The sequence below is a fragment of the Monodelphis domestica genome, chromosome 4, assembly GCF_027887165.1.
Source record: "Monodelphis domestica isolate mMonDom1 chromosome 4, mMonDom1.pri, whole genome shotgun sequence".
NCBI lineage: Eukaryota > Metazoa > Chordata > Mammalia > Didelphimorphia > Didelphidae > Monodelphis > Monodelphis domestica.
Window position 1 is genome coordinate 392,278,415 of NC_077230.1, and position 18,768 is coordinate 392,297,182.

Here is an 18,768-nt window from a genome sequence, read left to right on the forward strand (position 1 = left end):
GAGGGATACTATCTTTGTCAGTAGCAGACGCCTCAGAGGGAATCTGAAGTGAAACAAAGCATGGGCCCCTTTTGCACAGGTAGGGCAGGGAAGAATTGAAAGGAAGGGCTGGAAAACACCAAAGACAAATTCTGGCTGCTTCCAAATTCTTCCATTTTTGTAAGTGAATGCCTGGGATTTGGCAGAGAGAACAGAACCCTGTAACTAGAGTCAAAAGATCTGGATTTGACTCACAGGTTCTGCCATGGGCTAGGTTTAAGAACCAGGGCAAGCCACTCTGAGTCTCAGTTTCCCCATTTGTAAAATGAAGATATCAGACTAGATGTGATACCAGGTCTATTCCAGCTCTAGCATTTTGGATTCCAAGTTCCAGTCCACCAGGCCTAACTTTTTCTTTCTTAAATTCCCTCCTAGTTCTAGCATCCTCCCTTCTAAGATCTCTCTAAGCTTTGACAGTTTCTTTTTGAAGGTGCCTCATAGCTCTGACGTTCTATGTTCTACAGTTCTCTCTCTTTTGACATTCTGTGTTCTAAGGTCTCTCTCACCTCTGACATTCTCTGTTCTAAGGTCTTTCCCAGCTCTGACATTCTCTGTTCTAAGGTCTCTCCCAGCTCTGACATTCTCTGTTCTAAGGTCTCTCCCAGCTCTGACATTCTCTGTTCTAAGCTCTCTCCCAGCTCTGACATTCTCTGTTCTAAGCTCTCTCCCAGATCTGACATTTTCTGTTCTAAGGTCTCTCTCAGCTCTGACATTGTTTGTTCTAAGCTCTCTCCCAGCTCTGACATTCTGTGTTCTAAGGTCTCTCCCAGCTCTGACATTCTCTGTTCTAAGCTCTCTCCCAGCTCTGACATTCTCTGTTCTAAGGTTCTTCTCAGCTCTGACATTCTGTGTTCTAAGGTCTCTCCCAGCTCTGACATTCTCTGTTCTAAGGTCTCTCCCAGCTCTGACATTCTGAGTTCTAAGGTTCTTCTCAGCTCTGACATTCTGGGTTCTAAAGCTCCCCCCAGCTCTGAAAATCTGAGTTCAGGTTCGTTCCTTTGCTGGCATTCTGCATTCTTTGATTTCTTTGGAAACCATAAAGTGTTTTCAAGGAATCACCAACCATTTGTAAAGTACCTACTGTGGGCAAGACCACATGTGGAATGAATGAAACCCCATCTGCCCTTCTAACTCTAAGCTTAGAAGGAGATGAGAAGATCAAGGACAACGTTTTTAGTATTCCTTCTGATTTATTGTTCAGTGTCAGCAACCCAGCCCAAACCACAGGCAACAACACACCCATGCATGGAGAAGAGGGAAGCTATTCCTGGGGCTCTGCTCTCTGGGTGGGGACTCCCAGTCAGCAGCCACTCCTCACTGCTCTGTACAACTCCAGCTGCCATCTTTGACTGGCTGCCTAGAAACCCCCCATTATCTAGTAAAAGAGGGAGAAAATGAAGGCTTGCTGCATAAAAACGACTCCAGGACTCTGGTAGGATTCCTCTATGCCCCATCCTTGACCCAATAGACTGCATCTCAGGTAGCTGAATACAGCTGCTGACCTCTTCTCCTTGGGCATCATGACCCTGACGTATAGAAAGAGAATGGTCGTTGGAGGGAGGAAAACAGAGTTTGGATCTCATTTGCTAGCCTTGTGACCTTGGAGACGTTATTTGATTCCTCTTGAACCCATGTTTCCTTATCTGGAACATTAGAGAAATATTCCAGTCCAAACTCCACAGCATCATAGAAATGAGATTTATCCTTTTTTTTGGCAAGGGGATAGCATTTAGAATGCACATGGCCATCTTTTCTCTACCTTAGAGTGGGAAAGTGTTATTTAATGTGCTGAAAGACTAAACGATTTGTCCCTGGCTGTATACTTAATATGTGTCCGAATCAGGACTTGAACACAGGTCTTCCTGAGCCTGAGGCCAGCTAGCTATCCACTAGATCATGCTATTTCTTCATTATTAATACAGTAATATATTTTATGATAATTATATTAATGTATCATTATGATAATAGTATGGCATTAATAACATACTAGCCATAATGCAAATACTTGAAAGCTTATCAGGTAGATGAGGGATGAGAATTTTTCTCTTTGATCTCAGGGGGCTAAATAAAGAGTGGGTGGTGGCAGATTGAAGACTGATGGCAAGAGAAATTTCCTAATGGTTGGAGCTACCCCATAGTGACTTGGGCTGCCTGGGGAAGAAGTGAGCTCCCCGTCGCTGGGGATCTTCACAGAAAGGCTGGATAACCATTTGTTGGGCTCATTGTAGACAAAGCTTGTTCCTGCATGACCTCAACTACATGTCTCCAAAGTCCTTTCCAATCTGGAGACTCTATAATTCTGTGACTTCCCTCACCCTAGAAGGTGATTGGTCTATTCCTTCTAGATCCTCAATCTTAAGGAAGTATCTAGGCCAGTCATGCTTTCATTCCTTTCTGTTTCTGATTTTTTTTAACCCTTAACTTTCTATCCTAGAATCAGTGCTGTGCATTGGTTCCAAGGCAGAAGAGCAGTAAGGGCTAGGCAACAGGGGTTAAGTGACTTGCCCAGGGTCATATAGCTAGGAAGTGTTTAAGGTTACATTTGAACCCAGGACATTCCATCTCTCAATCCACCGAGGCACCTAACTGCCCTTGGTCTCTGTTCTCCACTCTCTAAATTTCTTTCCTCTTCCAACCTTCCCAGCCCAAGCATTTCCATTTTATCTGCTCTCCTTGCTCATCATCATGTAAGCTCCTTGAGGGCAGGCACTGTCTTTCTTTTGGCTTATATCTGTATCTCCCAGTACTCAGTGCTATACCTGGCCTGTATTAAGCATTTACTAAATGCTGGTTGACATCCCCTAGTCTCAATCTCAGAATTCTTAGTAACTCTAAATTCCCAAAAGTTAAATTCCTGAATGCTGGATAACAGGGGGAATCTTCTCAGTCTGCCAGAAGCCTTCCTTTGTAATCACACTTGCAAAAAACCACATTTATTTAGCACCTACTGTGTGCAAGACCCTATACTCAACTTGGGGAGAGAGGCAAAGATAGAGGAAATGAAAAGATAAGACACAGCCTCTGCCTTTTAGGTGTTTAGAGCCTAGCAGAGGATCCTGGGACATTGGATTTTCTCAGGACCCAGAGACAATCTCAGGAATCCCTCTCATCTAACAGGGCTGCTGGTAACCTGTTTATGGCTTCTGCTTGGTTTTCTAAGCCTTCTCACGTAAGAGTGAACTTGCTTTATAACTCTATGGCTCTGCTGGGTTGGAAGCAACTGGACTCAACTACTCTTGGCTCGGGAGTTTTTCCTTTTTCCTGGTGGGATGAGTCTGCTGGGAGCTGGGGCTGAACTGAAGGAAGGAGATGACATCACAAGGATACAACTCTAGAAGCGGGGATTTTTCTGGAGAAGAGTTTGCAAAAGGAAGAAATGGTGGGCAAACAATTTGGGGGAGCCTCAAACCTGAGAAACATGGAGGCAGCATGAGATGAAGTCCTGTTGTTCTGTGGAGAGGGAGGACTTGGTCTTTGAGCTTTTCAGCTCCCAGGTAGCAAGCTAATATGGAGTGGGGGGATGCGACTATAGGGAAAAGGCTTGGTGTTCTCAGTGAGACTCAGTTTCTCTCAAAGCTTCCTAGGTTTGCTTGCTTTGGTCAACCTCCATCAGGCAGGTGAATCCTCCATCTGTCTCCTACTGGAATTCCCAGGCAGGGATGAGAACGGTGGGAAGGGAGCCAGCTCAGGGGATCATGTTCCACCATTTGAAAGAGAAGGGCTTCCGACGGACATTGGTGCCACAATGCACCTCCCCATGCAGCATGTGGTAGGGGGTGAAGTCATCGATGAAGTTGCACTCAAGGCCCAATGGTTCCAACAAAGATCGAACCTTCTCCTCCAGGCAACAACGGCCGTTGATGATGGGCCCAAAGGGTTTAGGAATCCCCAGGTGCTTCCCCAACACAAGCATGTTCACCTGTGACCAAAGTGGAAAATTGGGGAGGTTAGAGGGGAAAGCATTGAATAAAGGATGGATTTCTGATGCTAGCGTTCAAGGCCCTTCACTCTCTGCTTCCAAACTATCCATCCAGCCTTATCTCATGAGGTTTCTTCTCACTTATTCTACATTTCAGCCCAACTGGATTCCTGTTTCATATCCTACCCTTTCCCATCTTTGTGCTTTTTTCTCATTCTGCCTTGACCCCCCAATTTTTTTTTAATCCTTACAATTCTAAGACAGAAGAGTGGCAAGGGCTAGGCAATTATGGTTAAGTGACGTGACCAGGATTACATAGCTAGGATGGATCGAAGGCTAGATTTGAACCCAAGTCTTTCCAGGTTCAGGGCTGAGACTCCACTGTGCTATCTAACTGTCCCTTGGCCCCTGATTCTTGTAATAGTTTCCTTCTTCCCCTCACCTTCTCTGGCTCTTTTGAAGCTCCTCCTTTCCCTCAAGATCTAACTCAGCTGCTTGTTCTTCCAACAGTTCCCTAGACCCACCAGATGAAAGTGATCTCCTTTTCTCAGATTTCTCCCAGCAATTAATCTTCTTAATCCATCCTTTATTAAAGCCCAATCCCAGAAAGTCCTCTTTGATCCCTTCTCTCTCTCCTCTTACCCCAATCAGTAAAGACCTTTTCCTCAGCCAGCAGAAGATGTTGTTTTTACCTCTCTAATGCACCTATCATAGAGTGTTGTATCTTTAATTAAAAAAAAAAAACATCCTTACTCCCTCTCTTAGAATTGAGAGTAAACATCAGTTCCAAGGCAGAAGAGTGGTAGGGGCTAGTTAGGCAATTGGGGTTAAGTGACTTGCCCAGGGTCACACAGCTAGGAAGTGTCTGAGGTCAAATTTGAATCCAGGACCTCCTGTCTCCGTGCTTGGATCTCTACCCACTGAGCCAACCAGCTGCCCTGAATATTCTATTTTTGAATTATCTTGGGTTGGGAGTCTTATCCCTATCCTGTACTAGGAGCTGTATCAGGAGAGGGGTGGAGTCTAAGCTAAAATTTTCATCTTCCCCAGTGATGCATGAGATGATAGATTTAGAAATGGAAAACAACTTAGAGTTCATCTAGTCCAACCCCTTCAGTTTAGAGATGGGGAAACTGAGGTCTAGGGAAATTAAGGAACTTGTTCACAGAACCAAAGACCTGGATCTGGAAGGGTCTTCAGTGGCTATTTCAGTCCAACTCTTGATGGATTTTGAATGACACTAGATCATGGGGAATTGTCTACAAAGCTTCCATCAAGAGAGGCATTTCATTTTTATAAATGAAGAAACCAAGGCTGAGAAGGGCAAGTGACTGTCTTGATTTGAAAGTACCCTTTACTACCTTCAAATCCAGGTCCAGAACCCTGTTGCCTCTATACTGGGGGACACTCCTTTTCCTGTCTTTGATGCTTAAGGTCCTAAGATCCCCACTTCCACTCAGAGGCTTTGTCTCCATCACACCTCCCCCAAATGACCCCCTGACTCCTTCAGGGTCCAGGCTATTCCCTTGTACCATCCTGTCCCCCATTCTTGTTGCACCTATTTACTCATGGAAAGGAAGAGCAATGAATTGGAAAGAATACTGGATTTGGAGTCAAAGATTCAAATCTTAACTCTTCCGCACTTCCTACATTTGTGACCTTGAGCAAGTGTCTCCATTACTCTGGGTCTTTGAAGGAGGTAGACTCTAGGACCTCCAAGGTCCCATCCATTTCTCTGATCTGAGAGTTTCCAGGTTATCCCCTTAATTCTTTCCAACAAACTCAATGCCTGGTTTACCATCTTCCTCCCACACATAGTAGGACATCAATAAATGTTAGCTCTTCTGTTAGTTTAGTGTATACATATTTATTGTCTAAATCCCACATTTCCTCTACCTCTACCCTTGTTTAATCTATAGGGGTATCTAGTTGTTAGCATGTTGTCTCCCCATTAGAGTGGAAGCTTCTCGAGAGCAAGAAGTTTCTTTGTATTTTCAGTCCTTACTATGATGCGGCACATTACAGGTATTTAATAAATGTGTATTGATTGACTCACTGATTATAAAGTCCTTGAGGTTAAGAACATTGCTAATGTTCATTTTGGTTTCCCCAATGCCCATAAATAGACACTTAATATATTTTTGTTTAATTGAATGCCTCCCTTGATGGGAGCTTTGCAGACAGTTCCCCATGATCTAATGTCATCCAAAGTTCATGATTATTTGCAGTGGGGGTTGGGATGGGAAGAAGAAAGGTGGGCTGGTAACCACTGGGGATATTCTGAATTTATTTGCAAGCTTATCTTAAAAGTCAGTCACTGTTTTCTACATGAAGAAAGGAAAGGGAAGTGCTCTTGGGAGTTTCAGAATAAGGCTTAAATGTGGGGGCAAGAGAAATTTAGCTGAAAAGAGGAAGGAAAGAACCAAGGAGGGGAGGTAGTGAGGACAGGGGAGGAGGAAAGCCTGAGTCTTGCATGCCCAGGAAGTAGAGCCCTGAATGTCAGGAGGTATCACTCATAGTCCTGCCTAAGGCCTGGGACAAAGTGTGACCCAGTTCAGTTATCTACCCTTTCTGTGTCCTCTTTCAGCCTCTCCTCCTCTAAGGAAGACTTCATGAAAAAGAGCCCAGAGCTTCTGGAAAGGAGACAGTGAAACCCAGTGAACTACAGGGTTGGAAATAGCCAACTCATGAAGATCCTGACCCAACCCATCATCATCACCCCACCCGTGACAATTCACTCAGTGGTCACCATCTTTTTCTTTTCTTTCTTTCCATTAAAAAATAAACCCTTACCTTCTATCTTAGTATCATTTCTAAGGCAGAAGAGTGATGAGGGCAAGGCAATGGGAGTTAAGTGACTTGCCCAGGTTCACACAGCTAGGAAGTGTCTGAGATCAGATTTGAACCCAGGATCTCCTGTCTCTAGCCTAGATCTCAATCTACTGAGTCACATGGTAACTTTCTAAACACAAATATCTCTTCCTGACCTCCAATTCCCTATAGATAGATTGCCAAAAATTCAGATACATGCATATTTAGATATAAATAGATACACATAGATATAGATATGTGGCTTCCCTCTATTAAAATAGGAGATCCTTGAGGGCAGATACTGTCTTCGTTTTTCATGTATAATCCCAGTGTCTACACTGTGCCTCTCATGTAGCAAGTGTTTTATAAAAGATTCATTCATTCAGTCATTAACTTTCTAATTGGGTGACTTTGGGTCATAACCTCCCTTAGCCTCAGTTTCCTCATCTGTAAAGTATAGATAAAAATACCCATAGGACTTCTCTCATAGGGGAGGGTTAGAGAATGAGTATAAAGTACTTTGTAAATGTTGGGGTGCTAGATCAATGTCACTTATTAAGAAAGATCATTCAGAGCCAGCCTCAGCGATGCCATATAACCTTTACACAAACTGGCCAAAAAAGCAAGTTCTATTGGTTTACTGAGATTTTATTCTGGCCTTCAAGCCCCTGGGAGGGAGCTTGGTGCAGAGGAAATGTTTCCAAGTTGAGAATCAGATGACCTGGGTTTGAATCTTCCCTCTGCCACTTTGGCTAAGACCCTTCTCTTTCCTGGTTCTCAGTTCCTTCATCTATAAAGTAAGGGGGCTAGACTAGATGGTTTCTGAGGTCCCTTCCAGGATTAAAGCCGTGATCCTGTGGTTCTGGCCACTCATCATGGCCATGCTTGGCTCCCTATTCCTTCCCCAAGAAAACAGATAAAAGGTTGGACCTCACAAAGGCCACAGGGAGCCCTCTGGGATGTACAAGAGAGCCCTATGCAGTCCACAGGGAACAGCGTATAAAGCCGCTCGGCACAGTGGAAATGAAAGGCATTGGGATCAGGAGATTTAAGCTTAAACTGGCCTCTAACTACCTTTGACGTTATGGATACATCGTTTCACTGATCCCTGCCTCAGTTGATAATTTATAAAGTGGAAGCATTTCCCATAATAATAATAGGAAGAAAGGAAGAAGCACACATTTTGGAATCAGGAGATCCGAGTCTGAATCTTGGCTTCATACTCATGTGAATTCAAGCAGTTTGCTCACTTCTTGAAATCTCATTTTATCCACCTGCAGAATGGGAATAATTAGACTTGGACTCCCTCACTCATCCTGTTCTAAGCGTCAAAAAAGTGTTTTGTAAACCTTAAAGTACACTAGAAACATAGAATTTCGTCAAAGGCAGAACTTGAACTCAGGTCTTCCTGCCTTCAAAAACTTGAGTTTTCTATGAATCCTAGCAATTTCTTGGCTTCATTTGTTGTTCAGTCACATCCGACTCTCTATGGGCCCATCAGGAGTTTTCTTGGCATAGATACTGGAGTGGTTTGCCATTTTCTTTTTCAGCTCATTCGACAGATGAGGAAACTGAGTCAAACGAGATTAAGTGACTTGCCTAGGCTCACTCAGCTAATAAGAGTCTGAGATTAGATTTGAACTCAGGTCTTCTTGACTCCAGTCCCAGTGCGTTATCCACTGCACCACCCAGCTGTCTCCTTGTTGGCTTCACCATCTTACTTGACTACATGTCACATTCATCCCAGGTAAGTATAAATCGTCCCTTTAATTTAACGGGGATAATAAGCCCCATCCTGGGACTGTTGCAAGTACTTTGTGTGGGGAATAGCATTAACAACAGTACTAAGAATCCCAGTGACACGGGAGACCACCATTCATCCTGCCATTGCTCCTTCTCACCAAGTCAGGGAAAAAGGCCACCGCTTTTCTCTTCTCTGTTTTGAAGAGCTGAGGGATGTCGATGATGTCTCGATCAGCCAGCCCCAGCTCTCGCTTCAGGACCTCGCGGTTCCAGTCGATGCAGCTCTGAGAGGTGTGGCGCAGTGAGCACAGAGGGGGAAACAAGGGGAAAAAGAGTTAGGGGGGATCCCTGGGGAGCAAAACCAACGAAGGCTGCAGACCTAGGAAAGAGCCCCCTGACGGCCTGAGCTGGGAGCCTGGGAAGCACGTGGGCAGGCTCTGTGCAGGACCACATAGTTTCACCCTCCATCATCACCCCAGTCTCCCCTGGGAGTCAGGCTTCCTGAGCCCAGCTCTAAGACTGTGCCATGTAAGAACTGTTGTTGGCAGGCAGCCCCTTCCTCCATTCAGCATTCCTTCTCAAGCACCTACATCGCTCCATCTTTCTACAAGGATACACGAACGACTTTCTCAAATGCTTAGAAAAAATCTAGTTAGACGCTGTCTAGGATATTTCCCTGCTCTAGGAACCCAGTCCCTGGTCACATCTTTCCCATATGTATGTCTCTCCTGTTAGAAAGTTAATGCCTCTGGGGCAGCTAGGTGGTTCAGTGGATAGAGAGCCAAGCCTGGAGGTTCTGGGTTCAAATTTGAACTCAGACACTTTCTAGCTGTGTGACCCTGGGCAAGTCACTTAACCCCCATTGCCTAGCCCTTAACACTCTTCTGCCTTGGAGTCAATACATAGTATTGATTTTAAGATGGAAGGTAAAAGAGGGAAAAAAAAGGAAAAAAAATTAACACCCTTGAAGGCAGAGACTATTTTAATTTTCCATTTGGATCTGTACTACTTCCTTGGAGCATAGTAGGAGCTTAATATGGTTTCTTTCTTCTTTTAACTCCTATCTTCCATATTGGTTCTAGGGCAGAAAAGTGGTAAGGGCTAAGCAATGGGGATTAAGTGACTTGGGTAGGATCATACATCTAGGAAACGTATGAGACCAAATTTGAATCCAAGACCTTCCATCTCTAGCATCTGCCCCTTTAATATGTTTTTAGAAATGTTCTTTCATTCATGCAAATAAATGCTCTTTTATTCACTCAAATAGGGTTTATTTAAGCTCTCCCTTTTCCTTTTCATGATAAAACCACACTGGTCCTTTGTGATCACTGCTTCCTTTTCTTGACATTCACCTACCATCTCTTTAATGAACCAATCCATAATTTTCCCATGAATCAAAGTCAGAGTCACTGGCCTGACACCAAATTTGCAGACCTCAATCTCTTGTCTTCTTTGACAATGGAGATGTTGCCTTCCCCCAGTCTTCCTTTACCCTCCCCATTCTCTAGAATCCCTTAAAGATCAGGGTCCCAAAAATCACATCTGTCAGTTTTTTTCTTCTCTCCTTGGATGTAATTAGTAACAGTGCTGGCATTTGAGGCCAGGTCATCGGCTCATCACGGGGGCATGGATTTAGAGATTTCTAGAAGGCACTTTATATTGAATGAGTTAGTCCAACCCTTGATTTTACAGGTGAAGAGCTGAGGGGCAGAGAAGCAAGGGCCAAGGTCACAGAGGAAGTGGCAGAGCCAGGATTTGAATCCGGGTCTTCCATCTCCAAATCAAGAGTTCTTTTCATCTTACTTAGTATCTCTCTCGACACTGTTCTGGTAGACTCACCTCTTAGCCTTTGGTAACAGTTTCCTACCTTATTCTTGTTAGACGATGTATTTACTTTTTAGCCATTTTAGTCTAGAGACCTCTGGTCAAATGGAATGACTCTAAGAGTGGGAGCCGTAGTGGTGGGTGGGCTGCTCAGTGCCCCTCACGCCACACATCATAGGTAACAATGTCCTCTGTCTCTGCCTTGGACCAGACCTGTCCATCCCAAAACAAGTCTTCCATAGCGGCAGAGGGAAAGACAACCAAGCTTTGCAGCTCTTCTGACTGCCTAGTCTCAGAGAAGTCACTGAAGCTAAGAGTGACTAAGCAGCCAGGATCAGCAAGGGAAGCTGGGCATTATTGGACCATGGGAAAACTGCTTCCTTCTGGGGATGGTGGGATCTTTAATGAGTTATTTTCCCCTAGGATTCCTTTTCTTTTTTTTAACCTCTTATTTTTTCTCCTAGTAACAATTCTAAGACAGAAAGGCAAAGGCTAGGCAAATTGGGAGCAGTGACTTGCCCAGGGTCACACAGAGAGGAAGTGTCTGAGGTCACATTCGAACCCAGGTCCTCCTGACTCCAGGAGTGGCCCCCTGTCCACTGTGCTGCCTAGCTGCCTTTCCCAAGTACAATGGAGAGTGAGTTCCATTGTGCCACCTAACAGCCTTGTAGGATTCTTTCCCCCCACTTCTGACTCTCCTTGTTAAAAGCAATAAAGGAGACTTGAGCAGGTTTTCCCATTGGATGTCTTCACTTTCCCCATCCTCTTCCCAGTACCTGGACAAACTTGTTGTAACTGATAAGACTTTCATTGGAGAGGATCTGATTAATGGACATGGTCTTCACCGACTGGCTTCCTGTGGAGGAAGGAGTGAGGAGGGGAGGGCCATCCAGAGACAGAGATAGGGAGAGAGGCAGAGACAGCAATATCGAGGTTTGAAAGAGATGGAGATGATGAGGGAGAAGGAGGAAAGAGGCAGAGAAACAAGAAGAGAGAGAGAGAAAGAGACAAAGAAAGGTAGAGAAACAGGGATGGCAAGAAAGAGAAGAGATGGGTAAATGGAGAGAGACACAGCGGAGAGACATTCAGAGACAGAAGGGGAAAGAGGAAGAAGACAGAAAGAGAAAGGCAGAGGGAAAGAGGTAGGAGAGACAAGTAAGAAGAGGGAGAGATCGAGATGGAAAGGCAGATACAGACAGAGACAGAGAAAAGAGACAGGCGAGAGAAAGAGAGCAAGAGTAGAGAGAGACAGAGCCAGAGAGAGAAAGAAAGAAAAAGAGGAAAGAGACAGAGAGAAGAGGAGGGAGAGAGAGAGGAAGATAAAGGTAGGGAGAGGATCGTGGGGAGGAGAGACAGAGACAAAGAAGTAGAAAGGTGAAGACAGAGAGAAAGGGAGAGAAGAAATAGAAATGTGGGTGGAGAAAGACACAGAAGGTGAGAAATCGCATTAGAAATTACTGTCAGTAATTTAAAAAAATCACTCCCTTAAAATCCTATTGCTGGGGGCAGCTGGGTCGCTCAGTGGATTGAGAGCCAGGCCTAGAGACGGGAGGTCCTAGGTTCAAATCTGGCCTCAGACACTTCCCAGCTGTGTGACCCTGGGCAAGTCACTTGACCCCCATTGCCTAGCCCTTACCACTCTTCTGCCTTGGAGCCAATACACAGTATTGATTCCAAGATGGAAGGTCAGGGTTAAAAAAAAAATCCTATTGCTTACTTAGTCTGAGAGCCTTAGGTCAGAAGGCAGGATCCAAGTTCTTAGACACTGAGTCAGTGTGTGTGTGTGTGTGTGTGTGTGTGTGTGTGTGTGTGTGTGTACTGGATGACTGGCTCTCTGACAACTTCCCTGAGGTGTCAATGCCTTGGAATTAAGGGAAACTTCAATTGAATTCTGAGAAGAGAAAGGAGGAAGGGAGACCCTGGGTAGAGCTGGGCAGGGCTAGGAATGGAACAGAACACAACTTGGTTTTCTTGAGAATCACAGATGGTCAGGAGTGGGAAGGATATTAGAGGCCTCTATATCCAACAGGAATCTACAATGTACCTGTTTGGTGTGTACCCAGCTTCTACTTGAAGACCTCTGACGACAGGGAGCCCACTACCTCCTGGGGCAGCCCACTTCCTGCTGGGACACTCTTATCATTAGGAGCTTTTTTCATGCCTAACTGGGCCTTTTGGTAATATCTACTTCCTGATCCTGGTTTTGTCCTCTGAGGCCAAGCAGAATAAGTCATAAGAGCCCTTCCCATACTATCATGGCTCCTCTAAGTCTTTTCTCCAAACAAAACCTCACCAAGCCCTTCAGCTATCTGCATATGCTTACCATCTCCTCACCACCCCAGCCATACTCTCTCTTCTGGATACCCTCCAATTGTCGTTCTTCCTTCCTCCCTTCCTCCCTCCCTCCCTTCCTCCCTCCCTCCCTCCCTCCCTTCCTCCCTCCCTCCCTCCCTCCCTCCCTCCCTCCCTCCCTCCCTCCCTTCCTCCCTCCCTCCCTCCCTCCCTCCCTCCCTTCCTTCCTTCCTTCCTTCCTTCCTTCCTTCCTTCCTTCCTTCCTTCCTTCCTTCCTTCCTTCCTTCCTTTCTTTCTTTCTTTCTTTCTTTCTTTCTTTCTTTCTTTCTTTCTTTCTTTCTTTCTTTCTTTCCCTTAAACTTCCATCATAGAATCTATACTTTGTACTGATTCCAAGGCAGAAGAGGGGTAAGGGCTAGGCAATGGAGGTTAAGTGACTTGCCCAGGGTCACACAGCTAGGAAGTATCTTGAGGTCAAATATGAACCCAGGATATCCAGTCTCTAGACCTAGCCTTCAATCCAGTGAGCCACCTAGTTGCCCTATATAAACATATTTAAAATATATATTAATAATAATTTAATTTAAATTATTATTAATATATAATAAATAAATGTAAGGTTATATGATAGATAAGGATATATATCAATCATATAAACCTATATCTCCTTACCTTATATCTTCAAATACTGTGTATTGAGTCTAAGGCAGAAGAGTGGTAAGAGGTGGCAGCTGGGTGGCTCAGTGGATTGAGAGTCAGGCCTAGAGATGGGAGGTCCTAGGTTCAAATCTGACCTCAGACACTTCCCAGTTGTGTGACCCTGGACAAGTCACTTGACCCCCATTGCCTAGCCCTTACCACTCTTTTGCCTTGGAGCCAATGCATGGTGTTGACTCCAAGATGGAAGGTGAGGGTTAAAAAAAGAAGAATTGTAAGAGCTAGGTAATGGAGGTTAAGTGATTTGCCCAGGGTCACAGGCTAGGAAGTGTTTACCACTTTGTTTTAATGTGTCTCCTGAATTGAAGAGTGACCTCGTCTCTTTCAGGCAGAGCACAGTGGAACTACCTCTGCCCTCATTCTCAGGGTGCTTATGTGAATGCAATCTAAGGTACTATTTGTTTTTCGTGCTGACTGTGCCACTCTATGGACTGGTTTCGAACCTGTGGTCCACTGGAACCCAAGATCATTTCCCCCCCCAATTATTGTCTGCCCAGATTCTCCCAACCCATAGTTTCTCTACAAGTTGTACCATTGGTTCTTTGAACCCAAACATAGAGCTTCCTATTTTCCTATTAGCTTCATCTGATTAGATTGCACCTAATATTCTAGGCTGGTGCCCTCTTTCGGGACCTTGGTTCTGCCACCCATCATGCTCTTAGCTTTGCGACATCTACAAACGGACAAACGCTGGTTCTCCGCCTTCATCTGACGGCCGCTACTCACTCTCTCACTCCTGGGGGCGCCGAGCAGAGCGAGCCAAATGGGCCACAAAACCAGAGTCTCCTCCCTCAGGAGTCCAACCCTGCTCCCGCTGGCTCCTGCTCTTCTCGCTGATTCAGAGACAACTTGGGCTAATGTGGTCTGAGGTCCCACAATTAGATCAGATCATTCCAGAGATAGCCGGGTACATGCCCAGGAGCCCTGCGTGGGGAAGTTTCGGTGCCTCGAGCTCTTCTTGAAAGGCTGCCAGCCTGAAATCTGGAGGATTTTCCTGGACTGCTTTGGGCAGAGAGCCTCCGCCAGGAAGCCGTCCTGACCGCCTTCTCAGCCCCAGAAAGCCCTTCTTCCTCCTTCGAGTATTTCTTGTGCTATATTGCCACCTACCCAAGCTTTGTCTTACACGTTATTAAGATGTGTCCTCCAGTAGAAGGTAAGCCCTTTGAGAGTGGGGACTTTGGTTTTTTGCCTTTCTTTGCATGCTCAGCATGCTCAGTCCCTAGTACCTACTCTTTATTATTTTCATTAACTAATTAATTTATTTATTCATTCATTCATCTATTTATTCATTTATTTACTTATCTATCTACCTACCTACCTATCTATCTATCTATCTATCTATCTATCTATCTATCTATCTATCTATCTATCCGTCCATCTATTCATCTATCTATCCGTCTATCTATCCATCTATCCATTCATCTATATCTATCTATCTATCTATCTATCTATCTATCTATCTATCTATCTATCTATCTATCTATTTGCTTGCTTGTTTGTTTATTTTAACCCTCTCCTTCTGTCTTAGAATCAATACTGGGTATTGGTTCCAAGGTAGAAGAGTGGTAAGGTCTAGGCAATGGGGATCAAGTGACTTGCCCAGGGTCACCCAGCTAGGAAGCGTCTGAGGCCAGATTTGTACCCAGGACCTCCCATTTCTAGGTCTGGCTCTCCATCCACTGAGCTACCCAGTTGCCCCCATACCTAATCTTTATAGATGCTTGTTGAGTGACTCACTAACTGTATCTCCTTCATTTGGCATTGGGTATCTACAACCTAAATTGTCAAGTTATCTTTCTATGTGCAGATAGTCTCTCTTACCAGCTGATCTGTGAAGCAACTAGGGGCGGTCTTAAAGAGAACCCCAGAACTTCAATTTGAAGGTCTGGGTTCAAGTTTCTGCCCTGCTGCAACAGGCAATGAGTGCCATTGGAGGAGAGAGACTGCTGGCTCTGGAGTCAAAAATGCCAAGGTTCCAAGCCTAGCAACTAAGGATCAGTCATCTCCTCCTCTCAGAAAGGGTAGCCTCCCTGACTCCAGGCCCCATACTTTATTCACTGCACCACCTAACTGCCTGCTGTTTTTAACATGCATATAAATCATAACCGCTTTTTTCTGTGGCATTTTAAAGATACTGAGAACTCTTTTCCTCATCCTGTGAAGTATCACCATTTTTTATGGATGGGGAAACCGAGGACTGGAGAAGCAGCATATGCTACCCAAGGACATATGGCTGATACGTGATCCTAGGATTCGGGAGTCGGGAGGAAACTTAAGAGAACATCTAAATCCAAACTCCCCTTTAGAGGTGAGGAAGATGCCTGGCGAGATAGATAAAAGTGACTCGCCATGGGTCACAGAGCTAACCAAGTGTTGGAGGGAAGTCTAGGGCAATGCTGTCTCTGCTCTCTGACACTGCCTCGAAGGTGGGGACTGTATCTTCTTCTCCGTCCCCTCCACAAAGCTTTGGAACTGGTTGATCAGTGGCTTCTTCTTTTTCTTGGTAGTGATAAGAAGAGTTTTTAATGGAGGCAGCCAGATTATAATCTAGGAAGTCTCATAGAACCACAGTATTGGCACTTCCCGATGGGTGGCTTCTGACTAACCTTGTGAGACAAGAACAGAGCAAGCAGGAAACTCCAATGACGAGGAACTTCCTAATAATTAGAGCTGTCCAGGCTACCTTTGGAGGAAGTGGAGGTCAACAAAGGAAGGCCAGATGACCAGTCAAGGGGGGATTCCTACCCAGAAAATACCCTGGGAGGGAAATTAAAGACAATGGTCTGGAGGATCTCTCTCAGCATCCTTCCCAGAGGTCTGAGTTTCTGTGATTCGGTACTGGTGAGAGCTGGAGAACTGAAGGCATAGTGGGAAGGGAACAGAAGGGACCCCAGTGGGACCTTAGGGTCAGGGATGAGTTAGACTGGTCCATTGAAGAACTCACCAACAATGCCTTCAAACAGGAGAGCCCTTCCATGGCCCCATTTCTGTTTCTCCTGGAAAAGTTTGAAACAGGCTCCAGGGCTGGCCAGAAGCAAGCGGAAACCCTGTATGGAGAAAGGCAGATTTCCTCACCCCCTGGAACCCTGATTTAGTCAGTCCATGCACATAAGATGAAGACTCTGATCATCCTCTGCAGTGTTACCACAGAGTCAGGTAGGATGGCCCAAGGGTTTGTCCACCTGAGCATCTAGACCAGTGATGGCAAACCTTTTAGAGCCTGAGTGCCCAAACTGTACTCTCACACTACATGTGAGCTGCCTCCTTACAGTGGAGAGCAGCTTCCTCTGGCACATGCGCCATAGGTTCATCAGCACAGATCTAGGGGGATGGGATGTTTGCAGAGATGCCAAGACATTACACATCTTTGCCAAGTATGATGATAGAATCATAGATTTAGAAATAGAGTACAAGTCCCTGCCAACTGGTCTGGGGGAGCCCAATCAATCAATAGAATGTAAACTCTTTGAGAGCAAGAGACATCTTTTTTTTTCACCTCAGTACCCAGTACAGTGTCTGACATACAGCAAGCACTTAATAAATGATTGTTGAATTCTAGATAATCTAATCTCATTTTTGTAGATGAAGTTGAAGCCTAGAAAATCCAGGTGAGTTGCCTAAGATCATACATTTGGTAAGAGGCAGAGCCAGGTTTAGGAATACAGAATCAGAGAGCTGGAGGGGTTAGGGAGGGAGTGAGGAGGGGACCTTACAGCTCATTTAGTCCAACCCTCTCATTTTCTTGGAGCCCAGGGAAATGAGGTGTTCAAGATCATGCAAATACCAAAATCAGCTCCTCTGTCTCCAAATCCAACCTTAATTCCAGAATACCATGGTGCCTCCTGAAGAAGACTGTGTTTGTATAAATGTAATAACATACAACATTGATGATAATAAAAATCATTACCTTTGGGATACTATAGAAAGGTCTTGGAAAAAAGAAACTGTACCACTGGACCTTCAAGCACCCATGAAGGATGTCCCTTGGGGGACCTTACCTTGTCATCTGGGGCAGGGACAAAGCTTAAGAACTCATCCACATGGCCCACAGCCAACCAGTCCACGAAGAGTTCCACAGGAGGCTGGACTTTCTGAGCATACAAGAAGTCCCGGACCACCTGAGTGACCCTCCTTCCACTAGATCTGGAGTGAAAAAGGTGGACAAAATGTCACTTAGAGAACTGTGGGAGTGGAAATGCAGAAGAAAAACAACTGCTTGATCACATGGGTCGATGGGGATATGACTGGGGATGTAGACTCTAAATGATCACCCTAGTGTAAATATCAATAATATGGAAATAGGTCTTGATCAATGACATGTGTAAAACCCAGTGGAATTGCAGGTCCACAATGGGGGGGGGAGGGGAAGGAAAGAACATGAACCATGGAACCATGGAAAAATCTTCTCAATTAATTAAATAAAAAATTTCAATTAAAAATGTCAATTATAAGCTTACCCAAATAATCGGCCCAAATATTTGCAACTAAGCCCCATTTCTCAATAGATAAATTGTCAAAGACACACACAATTTTCAGAAGAAATGTGCATTATCAGTGACCATGTGAAAAAATAAGAATTCATATCACAAATAAAAAGAAGAAAAAGGCAGATGAAAACCACTCTGAAGTTTTATCTCACATCCACCAAATTGGCAAAGATGATGAAAGATGGAAACCATTGATGCTGGAGAGGCTGTGGGAAGACAGGCACACAAACACACCTTATTGGGGGAAGCCATTCTTGAAAACAATTTGGAATTAGGTAAGAAAAATCACTAAACTACTCCTTCCCCTTGACTCAGTGATCCCACTACTGAGAATATATAGCAAGGAGGTCTTTGAAAGACTATATATATGTATATATATATATCGAGATATACATATACATACTCACATATACTCATGTATTTATACATGTATGCATAAATATATGTATATATGTATAAAATATACTTGTATGTATAAATACATGAGTATATGGTTATATATACATGTGTATGTGAATGTGTGTGTGTATATGAGCACTCACAAACATATGCTGAATCCACCCTAAGAACAAACTCTGACAAAATGGGTGACTCATGAGGGATCATGGTAGATTAAATGCCTCCTGGGCAGAGACCAAAGTGAATTTATTTAGTGACTTTAATTTGCTTCCCCCCCCTATTTTTTAAATTAAATTTTACTTTTTTCAATTCTACATAGAAACAATTTTTGACAATTGTTTTCTGACATTTCACGATTCAGATTATCTCCCTCCCTCCCTTCCCTGCTTCCCTTGGCAGTAATAGTCTAATTTTGTTATACCGGTGCTGTCATACAATGTGTATTTAATTAGTCATTTAAAAAAATAACCCATACCTTCTGTTTTAGAATCACTGTGTTTATTAATATCATAAACATCATCATCATCATCATTATTA

The 18,768-nt window shown here is 44.3% G+C and overlaps 1 protein-coding gene across 1 annotated transcript; it reads right to left on the reverse strand.

The window, feature by feature from the left end:
• Positions 1-1,223: 1,223 nt before the first annotated feature.
• On the reverse strand, positions 1,224-17,840 carry LOC100017366 (protein-arginine deiminase type-3). The gene is made up of 6 exons (XM_056826196.1): positions 17,803-17,840; positions 17,344-17,488; positions 16,290-16,392; positions 11,113-11,192; positions 8,671-8,796; positions 1,224-3,958 (listed from the first exon to the last, which is right to left on the reverse strand). The coding sequence occupies exons 1-6, from the start codon at positions 17,838-17,840 to the stop codon at positions 3,725-3,727; spliced, it is 726 nt and encodes a 241-aa protein (XP_056682174.1). The 3' UTR covers positions 1,224-3,724.
• Positions 17,841-18,768: the final 928 nt, after the last annotated feature.

Coding starts and splice junctions, on each gene's coding strand:
- LOC100017366 (XM_056826196.1), bottom strand. CDS start 17,840: ATGGGGCTTAGTTGCAAATATTTGGGCCGATTATTTGG. Junction 17,489..17,802: donor TATTTGGGCCGATTATTTGG/GTAAGCTTATAA, acceptor TTTTCACTCCAG/ATCTAGTGGAAGGAGGGTCA. Junction 8,797..11,112: donor GTTACAACAAGTTTGTCCAG/GTACTGGGAAGA, acceptor CACACCTCTCAG/AGCTGCATCGACTGGAACCG.